We start from the raw sequence: 12,460 nt of genomic DNA, 5'->3' as shown, positions 1-12,460 counted from the left end.
ATACAGCGTACACAAAAAGAGAATATGAAGAAGGAGAAGAAAAAAAGTTGTCATAAAACTGGCGTAAAAATGGAGTTATAATATACACATGTAAAGAAATTCATAAGTTGTCAAAAGTTTCTAAATTATGTATCAAACAGGTGTGAAAATATACCTAAATTTTCACTTTTTTTTTTTTTTAACTTCATAATTTTTTTTTTGAATATTAAAAGGTGAATTTTTTCTTTTTTTATTTTTTCTTTCTCTTTCATTTTTATTGTTTTATTTCTTCTTTACATGAACGCTACATGCAATAATGAGACAAAGTTGCATTCTGGGCTTTTGGAAACATTGCATACGTGCAATATTTTAGTTTCTTGTGTGTGTTCGTGCGTTTTTCCTGCTGCTTAGTGCCTTGTTGTTTGTTTCTTATTGTTTGATGCAATTATGATTTTTATTTTGCCTGCCATTTTGCTTGTCATTTTGTCTGTACATTTTGCTTTCCATTATTACTGCTATACTGTGTCCTTCTCTACCCTTATGCAACAAAATTTGACAAAATTTGTCTGAACTGCTGCTGATTGTTCGCGTTGATTGCCTAAACCAGGAATTAAAAAAATAAATACATAAATAAAGGCGTAAATAAACAATGACATAAATAAAGATGTAAATAAATAAGCATAGTGTGGGTACATCATCTACGCATGCCATGTAATGGTAATTCAATATAATGCATGTACGGGTTTCCCCTCACCCACTTTCAGTAGCATACACACAGCAAATAAGTTGGGGAAAAAAAGCATTAAAATAATTCATGTACCCAAACTTACCTGTAGCAACACTCCTATGTCATTTCGATTATTTCTAAAGACTGAGAGAAGGGAATTCTGCAAACACATTTGTGCATTTTCTAATACTTTGCTGGGTAAGCAATTTGCGTTCACTTTGAACCCACAGAATAATCGAAAGGTACTCATTATTTCTTGGATTATCTGAAATGGAGAAATGGAATTATACGTAAGTTTGCATGTGCATCTGTGCTAATATGCATCTATATGTGTGCGCATCTAGATATTCATCTACACATGTACGCATACGATCGTATGATCATGTATTCGCTTGCATGCCTGTATAACCCTCTTATTCTTTGGGTCCGAATAATCAAGGGACTTCAATGTTATGCACAAGGAGTCTATAATCTGAACGAGCGGATATTTGTTGAGTACCTGAAAAGAGAGAAAGCAAAAAGGTGGCTCAGTAGGTGAGGGCATAAAAAAATCATCATGATCAATGCCAAAAAAAAAAAAAAAAAAAAAAAAAAAAAAAATATGAAGATCAATAGAATGTGAATCCAAATCAAGTTATCATACCTCCTGTGCATTTGGAAGGCATGTTGCATTGTTTAACATATTGGATATAGTCTGAATGGCGTAGAGACAAATACTTAAATCGTAAGTATTGCTGTAATTTAAAGAGACAAGTAAAATACTTGTAATTGCTTCTGCACATTTTGACTTAATAATTTCATCATTGGGATAAAATTGACAAAATTCCTTATGATTCAGTGCAATAAGATCAAATGAAACAAAATTATGAATTGAAGATGGAATATTAAGTGATATATTATATAATATTAATATAAGTGGAGATAATACAGAATTTTGTTCTCTCTGCATTTCTAACGATTGAACAATTATACATTTCCAAATAGTAAGGTATATTTGTGTAATATTATTTATATATGGCTTTACAAATGTGTCGTAAGATTTCTCCTTATAGGTAGATATCAAATGGCATACTAATATACTCAATTCATTTAGTTCATTATACAAATATTTTAATTCTTCTTGTGAGTTGGTGAAACAAGCTGCAGATTCACTTGTTGATACGTTTGTAATTGATTGATAAGATGCTGGGGTCATCATATTAAAATTAAATAATGGGTTCTGATTGTTCTGATTAAGCTGGGAAGATATAGAAGTATTACCATGCATTTTACTATCGCTAATATTATTACTCTTTTGCAATTTCGTTATTATCATATTATAAGATATGTTATAAAAGTAAGGTAAAATTTTGGTCGTATAATTTAGAGAAAGTTCCTTAAAAAGGTTAGATAAAATTCTGTACGTATACAACACAGAATCTCTTACTATATAATTTTTATAAAATAATTCTAATGCTTCACTTATTATAATTCCTAAAGTATTATCTAGATCATTTATGAGTTCATCAGTCATGTTAATATTTACATTTTTGCATAGTGCACCAATACATTTTATAACGACACTACATGTAAAGCTTAAACATAAAATATCATATTGTGATTTGGGTGAATTCATATATACATTTTTTATATTAGCTAGATTTTCTAATAGCTTATTTAATATCCCTTTGAAGAAAAAAATTCTGTCCTTATAATTTGGAATAATTTGTTCATTTATCTTTTCATTTCTTGTATTTAGATCTGTAAAGTTATTCTGCATATTCGAATTAAGCATACCTTCTGCACCACTTGCATTGTTCATACTATTCATGTTGTCTGTTTGATTGAAGTTTACATTGGAATGGCTATTTCTTCCTCCACTTTGCATTCCTTGACCCTGGAGAATCTGCCCATGGTCATTGACATCTCCTTTGGTTGTTCTTTTTCCTCTTGTAAAATCATAGTGCAGTAATAACAAACCAGCAATTTCATAGATATCGATTTGATCTTCATACGTATAATTCACATGGGCGTAGAGGTATTTGTATATGGATTTTATATTATCTTGATCATAACTTAGAATGTCAGACAAGGTATTTGTTACATTGCTACTGTTGCTGCTGGATGTGTTTTTATTATTGATTCCTTGATATGCACATGGAATTTCTAAGAATCCCTCCAACATCTGAAGGATGTCTTTCATGTAATTGGTTATTACAGAAGAATTAGTTCTGAGGAATTTCTTAAAAATATGTACCGATTTTTTAATAACTTTATTTTTGCTACTTCTAATACCGTTTGTGATAAATACGTGTAAAGAATATTCTACATATTGTGGATTTTTAATAAAAAACAAATTTAATCTTTGAAATATTTCCATAAGATTTATGTTTATAAGACTATTATTGCAATTTACAATTTTTCCATTTTTTAATAATTCTACTAAGCAGTTAAAAAGTAAATCGTTATATTCGCTATTCTGCAGGTCTTGCATATCTTTTTGCATATTTGAATTTGCATCTCCTTTTCCCATACATGTGGAAGATGATAAACCAGTTATTCTTCCACTTAATGTTACAGCTCCTGTTGTGACATTATCTCTAGAAGTATTTGTTGTCGCTTGTGTTGTATTCCCTTTATATTCACTATAAATAGAAGTAGTTACATAAAAGGCATATAAAGTTGATTCTATAGTGTTCCATTTGAGATTAGCAAAATTCTCATTTAGATATATAATAGCATTTTTGATAATTTCAATAGTTTTTAATTTATTAAAGAGTATTAAACGCTGGAACAATTTTTCTATATTTTCTCGAAATGTATTAAATGCAATAAAATCTTCGTTCTCCTCATCATATAATTCTTCAATATGTGAAGGAAATTGAAATTTGTTAACTGTTGTGAAAATTAAAGTATCAATAAAAAGATTTAGTTTTTCCTGTGGAATTTTATATCCATTAGTGTTAATTCCAACTGTCCTTTCAGTGGATGTTGTAGAATCCATAACTGTTTTAAATTTTGTGAATAGAAGACTAAAAAACTTCTCAACAGTACTAGCTACAGAAAAATCGTCAACAGCATAAATATCCAGAGCTTGTGGTACTACTTGAAATAATAAATTGGCTGATTTGTCACATATTTCTTTATATTTAGAACTGTTAAGAGGAAAGTCTTTGAGTTTATTAATTTCATAAATAGATTCTACCAGTTCCAGGCAAATGTGGTTTATGAGTTCTCCTTTTTTTAACATAATTTTTTGGTTTGCATCGTATGAAATGTCCATAATTTTCGGAATATTTTGAAGGATATATATTATATTTATATTTTCTATAAACTGAATTTTATTTACAGGATTCATACCTTTACGTACTAGGATTGTTAATAAATGAAAACTTGCTTCTGTCATGGAATTATTATGCACATTGATACACTGATAGATGTATGCAAGTATTTTGTCATTAACCACATAATTTACATCTATCCACGTTACATATTTGGAAAGAGTAAATATACTCAATGCACTAATTTCTTCCACATTCAAATTCATTATAAAATAAAAACATTCAATGATAATTGGTAAATCATTATTTTTAATTGTCTCTTTCAAATTCGTTACTACTTGAATGCATTTTTTTGAATATGAATTATCTATATATTCTGTATCTAGCATATTCATTAGTTTTAAAAAAAAATTTATATACAAAGTTTTTACATTTACATCATTATTTACTGTAATTAAATTTATGATAAATTTAAATGCATCATTCATATTGTTTGGGTATAGGTACTCTATTAGGGATAAGTAAAGTTGAACCATTTTATTAACGACACAAGGGTCATCATTGGCGGCAGCATATTTATTTTCCAAATACGTATATAAGGAATTTTTTATAAGTATCAAGTCTTCTCCTTTTAGACTATTTAATTTTTCTATAATTACATGAATGCAAAAGAATTTTATCTCCAACCTTTTAGAATCTACAAATTTAGCAATACAGTATTTCCAACTTTCTGAACTGTTCTGAAAATTTTCACAGAACTTTTGCGCTTCTCCTTTACTGATTTGTGCATTTTCATTTCCATATAGACACAAAATGGCAACCTCCAGTTCATCCATGGTATACTTCAAGCGTTGTAGTTTCTATGATTCCGTTTGCACTTTTTTTTTTTTTTTTTTCCCCTCTTTTGTTTTGCTTTGAGAGGTGTGATTGTATAGGTGTGTATGTCTGTAATTGTTTGAACACCTCCTTGAGAATTTTATTTTAAGAGCATATAAGTAAAAAGTGCCCTAACCTTGCACTAATTAATATGTGTGTATAGTACCGGGTAATCCGGTTTTCTGTACCAAGCGCATATAAAAAGATGAGAATGCTTCTGTTCCACGTGTCTTTTTTTTTTTTTTTTTTTTTTGTTTCGATCGAAATGTTTAAAAGTGTGTATTCTTCCAACAATGGATGTGTGAATACGGCAAAAGCATGCATATATATATATATATATATATATATATATATATATATATATATATATATGTGCGTGTATTTGTATCTTTATTCTATTTCGATTGTTCTTTTCCCCGTGATGCAAAATTGTGAAGGTTTTCTTTATCAAAATTTGGGAACTCGTATGGGGGTCAGGAATGTGGGTATGATCTACAAATGTGTAGTTGTTTCTACTTCATAAATTTTCCAGACAAACGGCATAAGTGTTTGTAATTAATGTTCCTTTTCACACGATTGTATTCTCACGCGGTCGTATTCTCACACGATTGTATTCTAACACGATTGTATTCTAACACAATTGCATTTCGCTGTTTGACACATGGTGCGATCGATTGGAGACGCCGAAATTGTCATATCCCTACCTCTGCATCTGTTGGATTGTTTATTTTTCTAATTTCTTCTCTTACTTAACTACAATGTATTTTTGCTAACAACTGTGGAGAATGCATTAGTTATGTTTATCGTATCATATGCTCATGCAGCACGTGTGTTGATCATGAAATGGAAAGTATTTTGGTATACGTGTACAAGACGAGGGGAAGGATGGTAAGGCTAAAAAAAAGCAATACACGAATAAAAAAATGGCACAATAGTAGAGTGGTACACAGACAAAATGACAAAACTGTGTATGTTACAAAAATTTTATGTAATTCTCACATAAATGTTTTTGCCTCTCCGGGGAGTTAAACAGTTGTCGCAGAGAGTTCTATGGTCGTGCTTCTCTGTGCAATACGAAGTTTAGATGTCCATGCGTGCATACATACATACATACACAAGAAGAGTTTTCAAATGGATGCAGGATTCAAATATATACATTTATGAACCTGCTGAGTCAGCAAGCAATGGCCGCCTCAAAAGTGTTCCTCACTAGGAGTTGCTACTTTTTAATGTAAGCATTTTTTTTTTTTTTTTTTTTCTCCTGTACAGGAAATGCAGTATAAATATTTTTAAGATTAAAGAGTAATTTTACATGCGAACTTTGAAGAATTTCATTTCATTTATTTTAATTTGTGTTTTATTTGTTTTTATAGTCCTCTTGTGTTTTTTTTTTTTTTTTTTTTTTTTTTTTCCTTTTTTTTTTTTTTTTTCTTTTTGTTTTTGTTTTTTTTTTTTTTTTTTTTTTTTTTTTTCTTTTTTTTTTTTTTTTTTTTTTTTTTTTTTTTTTCCCTTATTTTTCTCTATCTCCTTTAGCTTTGGCTTTTTTTTTCTTTTTTTTTTTTTTCAGTTGGTTATTTTCATATACATTGAATTCAATTCATTATCAACATATAGTTTCGTGCTGATGTTTTCCTCTTAAAAATATATTTTAACTAAAACAGAAATACTCCTATGTGGGGGAAAAAAAAAAAAAAAAATTAGGTAATTCTCATATGTAAATATGCATGTAAAAAATGTATACATTTTTGTGCATACATATTTGTACATATATACATACGCATATATAGTATATATATAAATATAAATGCAAACACCGTTTTTTTGTTCGTAGTGGGAGGGAAGAAATAATATGTGGGTATATTATGTCGCAACCCTTGATACTCGTTAACGTATACCTTAGAGGGGTTATACCTGAGTAAGTGGATGAGACCGTTGATATGAGTCCCAATAAACGACACTGTTCCTTGTTTTGTCACAGCACGAGTGTATATATTTAATCAACTAAAAAAATTAGCAAGCATGCGTATGTCCTGATTATTTGTACATGTACATTAGAAGTACATATTTGTTTACGTGCAAATGTATATATAATATGCTTATATGTGAATGTATTTATAGGCTAGGCGACCCATGGTGAACGATTAATTAAGCATCGTCATTTCTTATTTTCACAACTCTCATAACATTTTTGCACTTTAAATGAAATCCAAAGTTCAAAAATGTATTTTACCCTAAAAAAAAAAAAAAAAAAGTGACTGCTGTGCTGGTTTATGTAGAAAATTGGCCAGCACCACCTGTCATAAAATTGGATGATATATATATATATATACTAAAGAGGGTATTTAAAACAACACTTATAATTTGTTTGCTTATATTTCATGCTTGTTAAGGAGAAGAAAACCAAAAAAAAAAAAAAAAAATATATATTTTCCAAGGGTGGGGTGTATAAAATATGTGTTGGGAAAAGTATTTAACTTTTGGTCCTTATTTTTCAGTACACATGCAAATAAAAAGAAAACAAAAAAATGCACAATTTTGGATAAATGCATGAAGGTAAAAATATTTGAAAATTGTCGATAAACATGTGAGGTTTTTTTTCTTTTTTTTTCTTCTTTTTTTTTTACTAGTCCTTACAGAATACTCCTATAAAACCCACAAATATGAAATAAGGCTCATAAAAGCATTGTATCCATAGTACATAAAAACGCATGCATAATAATATAGAGGAAACTTCACACATGCTTCAATGTGTTTCTAGATATTTAAAGGAAGTTGTTAAATCGAAAAAGTTGCAAGATATTAGAAATGGATAAAATACTTTTTTTTCTTTCTTTTTTATAAATACCTCATATTGTTTATCTTTCTTCAAAAAAAAAAAAAAAAGGTACATTCATGGTTTCTGTTATTCTTTTTTAAAATTTTTGTATAGTTTCAATTTTCCCCCTGTGGATAATTTTAAGTGAATATATAAAAGTCTACCATTTTGCCAGAAAAAATATATATATATATATATATATATATATATAGAACAGCTGAAAAGCCAACTAAGCGAGTATTCAAATTAGCGAACTCGTTGAAGAATTATATAACTTCCACTTGATGATAAAAAGGAGAAAGAACAAAAGAATAGGCAAAGGGCTAAAAATGTGTGCTACCATATATATATATACATATATATATATATACATATATATATGTATTTGTATATACACACGCTTATACAACTTTAATGCGTCCCCAATGTTTGCAACAAAAAAAGGCATAAGTTGGACAACGTACTGGATCATTATTTTTTAACAACTTTTGGAAAAAAAAAAAAATTGCAAACACGTAAATGCAAGGGGCCAGTTGTGCATATATTTCAAAGGTTACGCATCAAACGTTTGATGTCCCAACCAGGAGAGAATTTTAGTACAGTATACTCTCGGAACGACAAAAAAAAAATAAAATAAAATAATAATACACATGCAATATATGTATTTATATATATATATATATATTTATTTATTTATATGTATTCGTATCTCGCAGCATAGGTGGGAACATCTGCACGAATTCATTGAAAGAAAAAAATATAAAAATCCACATTGATATTAAATGAATTCCCCTTGGCTTAGTAACATTTGGTGTTCAGTTGGAGCTTTTTCTTTTTTTTTTTTTTTTTCCTTTTTTAACAATTTCTTATGTATATTTATAACCACGCTTATAAGTGCACAACATATACAGAAACGAACATGTTATAAATATTGTTTTGTTCAATTTTAAGTTCCATACAAGGGCTTCCTTTTCCAAAAAAATGAAAAGTCACATTATTCCACATGATCTCTCTATGGAAAAGATAACGGATAAATGGTGTCAATTGGCTTCATACGTTGACCCCAAAAAAGAACAAAAATATTATTCTTGAGTTGTGAACTGTGAATTACGATCTGTGCTTCGTGAACAAGTTCGAATTAACTATGTCCGGGATATTCCCTAGAGTTGCTTAACTTAGAATGTTTTTATATACACTAAGCGGGACAGCAAGGGATGAAGAGCCTTTTTTGCAGTTTTCTTCCTTGGGTCTCATTTTGTATAAATCCTGTGTGTGGAACCCAGAATTTTTTTTTTTTTTTTTTTTTTTTTTTTGTGTGTATGTGTGTGTATATATACTTAAACGTTAATTAAGTACCTGCCTTCGGGTCCAAAGAAGAAAAATCCTGAAATTCGTACTTATCAAATGTGTGCATCATAAAGTTGGAACATTCCTCTTACTAAAATATAATGCACAGAGATATGATACAATATGAATTGGAGGAAATGGAAATGTTGTGTATTTTGGAGGAAAAGGTTCAGAAGGAGTTAGGAACGATTGAAAAGCTGATCGAAATAACTAAAGATAATATAGAAAACCTGAATAATTATATAAACAAAACATATAATGAAATAAAAAGTTTGGCTAGCAAAAAACCAACTAGAATAAATTGGGAAAAGGCAGAAGGAAGAACACACATGTCTATGTTTTATCAAAAGGAACATGGTTTTGTGCCTTCTAATGAGGATGCATTAAAAATTACAGAATTTCAATTAAGTGTAACAAATTATCGTAAAAAATATGAATATAAGAAAAATGAATGGACAAAGAAAGAAATTGAACATTTGTTCCATGTAATTGAGAAAGTTGCTAAAAAATATGCCATTCGTTATTTAATAGATTTGAATTTACCATACGAAATGAAAGAACAACAAAGAAAAGAAATTGAAGAAAACAGTAATGATGTGAAAATCATTTTATCAAAAATTAAATTGCATTTTGATGAAATTCAAAAGTTGTCTATAAAGGATAATAACAATTATAATATTGATACAGCTCGTCCAATTGGAGCATTAAAAAATTACACAATTGATAATAGAGAAATTACAAGTTTTTCTGATTTTTCAAGCATATTTTGGCATGAAGTATCATCAAATTTAACAAATATGCAGACAGCAAGAGAATGCCAAAAAACATGGTTATATCACTGTTGTTTTGATGACTCCAAGCAGAAACAATGGCATCCTGAGGAAAAAGATAAATTGCTAAGCTTGTGTGAAAAACATAATAAACGAGAATGGATATGCATAGCTAGAGAATTAAATACCAATAGAAGCCCTTTGAATTGTTTTATGGAATTTATAAAATTAACAAAAATGTATGAACAGTCAGAAAAAAAAATAAAACTTGAAAGAATAGGTTTCAACGTTTTAGAAGATATTCAGTTGCAAATTTTGGTTTCCATTCTTGGTGACAAAAATTGGTATGAAGTGAAACGACACATGGAAAATCTAAATTCTAACATCAGACGTGTTCAAATGAGAAAAAATTACAATTATCATGCCGGTGAACATGACAAAAAGACGAAGAAAAAACTCAATGATGAAATATCCTACAAGCGTCGTTACCTGCGCTTGGTTCGTGGCCGACTCTCCCTGCACTGACACACATACACACACAGCTTATGCCTCGAGTGCACTAACCCTACAGTGGTAATACATGCAAATTACACTTCAAATTAAAATGTGCAAATTATACTATGCATACACAGAGGCTACACCTCACAAATGAACAAAAAGAAAATTGTGTTCATATGTTAATCATTACTACCCATTCGTAACTATAATCAGAGAGGGAACCTATGTCTATCAAAATGACAAAATTGATTGGTCACCCCTATTGCGAATTTACTTTATTTTTATTTTATATTTTGCTACTTTATTTATTTTTATTTTTTTTTTTTGCCATTTTGTGCAAGGTATTATGTATTTATTGTGTCAGTTGCCTGTGTGTGTGTATGGGAACCGCATAAATTTTTCCTCGCAAGGACGCCCACTTTTCCGATTCTTTCTTTTTTACTCACCTATCTTTCCCACTATTCTTTCTTTTTCTTACTTTATTCTTTCCAATCACGGACAAATTTTTTTAATATTTTAAGATGACCATAAATAACGTGGTCAGGTAAAAAAAATTCGGGTCATGATAAATCACAAAAAAAAAAAAAAAAAAAAAAAGGGAATATATATCGCGAATTTTAGCGAATCTTACAAAAATTAAAAAGAAGTTAAACACAAAAAGCAAACGATACAACAGGTTGGAAATTGAGTTTGGGTGGAAAGTCGCAAAGGATATCAAAAGGAGTGGAAACTGCACCTGAAGGCACCTCGCCTTATTTCACCATGGTCTGTGTTTTTGAAGTTTCTTAACATTTTTGAAGCTTCTTAACATTTTTGAAGCTTCTTAACATTTTTGAAGCTTCTTAACATTTTTGAAGCTGCTTTACCTTATTTGACATCATCTCACTCCATCCTATAACATCTGAAGCTGTCCCGTTTCCCGCCTCGCCCCATCTGAGTGTCATTCCAAAAGTCCCTTGAATTCAATATCCACTTGTTCCTCCTCATCATTAAGCTGTTTCTTTGCAAAGGTCAAGTACCCAGTGTGCGTTTTGTTTTCCTTCTGCCGAAGTCTATAAACTGGGTTTAAAAAAGACTGCTGAGGAAAATCCTTATCTTTTCCTAAATCAGCATTTGCAGCTTGACAAGCATGTACATTAGAATGTGTCTCTTGTTTGGAACGCTTATTAATTATAATTTCCCAAGATTTATTTATCAATTCGTAGGTTACAATTTCACTGAATTTGTTTTGTTCGAGTGCATCAATAATTTTGTAAACCTGTTCAATGCAAGGTAGAAAAATAACAAAAGTGCCTCTTTCCTTTAGTACATTTTTTACATTATGAACACATAACCATGGATTAGGCATATCTAGAAAAACAGAATCTATTTCTCCAGATGTAAATTCATCAAAAGTATAATTTATAACATCCTTATGATGAAACTTAATATTCTTTTTAATATCTTCAAAATTTTCAAATTCGCTTTTTACTTCTCTATATCTTTCTTCATTATATTCAAATGTATGGACAATTCCATTTGGTAGCACACAACTAGCTAATGCATATGTTAAACAACCAGTTCCTGTTCCTGCTTCAATAATTTTTGCATTGGGCAAAGCATTACATAGTAAGCAGATAAACGAAATGTCATGTTCATATAATGTTTGTGTTTTTTTTTTCAAACCTGTTATTATTAATTCTGGTGTTCTTTTCAATACATATATATAACTTTTACATGTACAGTCATATATTTTACTTCCATATGTTTTTCCTATTATATCCTTATGTAAAAATGTCCCTTTTTTGTTTGTGAAGCCACCTTCTCCTTTTAGCTTAACAATTTCAATGTTCTCTTCATCTGTGTACAGAATTACGCTGTCGTTTTCTTTTACGTGCATTTTATCGCACACTTCGTAGTGATATATGCGATTATGTGTTCTGGGAACTCCTTTAGATGCATCACACACTGTTCCCTAAATATATATATATATATATATATATGTATCTGTATATGTATGTATTTTTTATTTTGCTTGTGATAAGCAGCCCATGTAAGTTAGTATTAGCAAGGGGCGAAAAAATGTGTATACATATATGTGTACATGCACATGTATATATGTTTCTTATTTACTATCGTCTTGAGTAGCACAATCATGGCGTTATTATTATTCTATTTGTGGATGACCTCTTCCTTAATACATGTTAAC

The 12,460-nt window shown here is 29.7% G+C and overlaps 3 protein-coding genes across 3 annotated transcripts; 1 reads left to right on the top strand and 2 right to left on the bottom strand.

The window, feature by feature from the left end:
- Positions 1–517: 517 nt before the first annotated feature.
- Positions 518–4,802, bottom strand: PGO_141600 (exportin-1; the record flags this gene model as incomplete). Its single annotated transcript, XM_028690154.1, has 4 exons — positions 518–577; positions 810–971; positions 1,116–1,205; positions 1,350–4,802. The coding sequence occupies 4 exons, from the start codon at positions 4,800–4,802 to the stop codon at positions 518–520; spliced, it is 3,765 nt and encodes a 1,254-aa protein (XP_028545955.1).
- Positions 4,803–9,105: 4,303 nt separating this feature from the next.
- Positions 9,106–10,299, top strand: PGO_141590 (transcription factor MYB1; the record flags this gene model as incomplete). The annotated part of the gene is made up of 1 exon (XM_028690153.1): positions 9,106–10,299. The coding sequence occupies one exon, from the start codon at positions 9,106–9,108 to the stop codon at positions 10,297–10,299; it is 1,194 nt and encodes a 397-aa protein (XP_028545954.1).
- Positions 10,300–11,212: 913 nt separating this feature from the next.
- Positions 11,213–12,151, bottom strand: PGO_141580 (tRNA (adenine(58)-N(1))-methyltransferase catalytic subunit TRM61; the record flags this gene model as incomplete). Its single annotated transcript, XM_028690152.1, has 1 exon — positions 11,213–12,151. The coding sequence occupies one exon, from the start codon at positions 12,149–12,151 to the stop codon at positions 11,213–11,215; it is 939 nt and encodes a 312-aa protein (XP_028545953.1).
- Positions 12,152–12,460: the final 309 nt, after the last annotated feature.

The sequence above is a fragment of the Plasmodium gonderi genome (genome assembly GCF_002157705.1).
Source record: "Plasmodium gonderi DNA, contig: Chr14, whole genome shotgun sequence".
Classification (NCBI taxonomy): domain Eukaryota; phylum Apicomplexa; class Aconoidasida; order Haemosporida; family Plasmodiidae; genus Plasmodium; species Plasmodium gonderi.
This window is presented reverse-complemented; position numbering and strand designations above follow the sequence as displayed.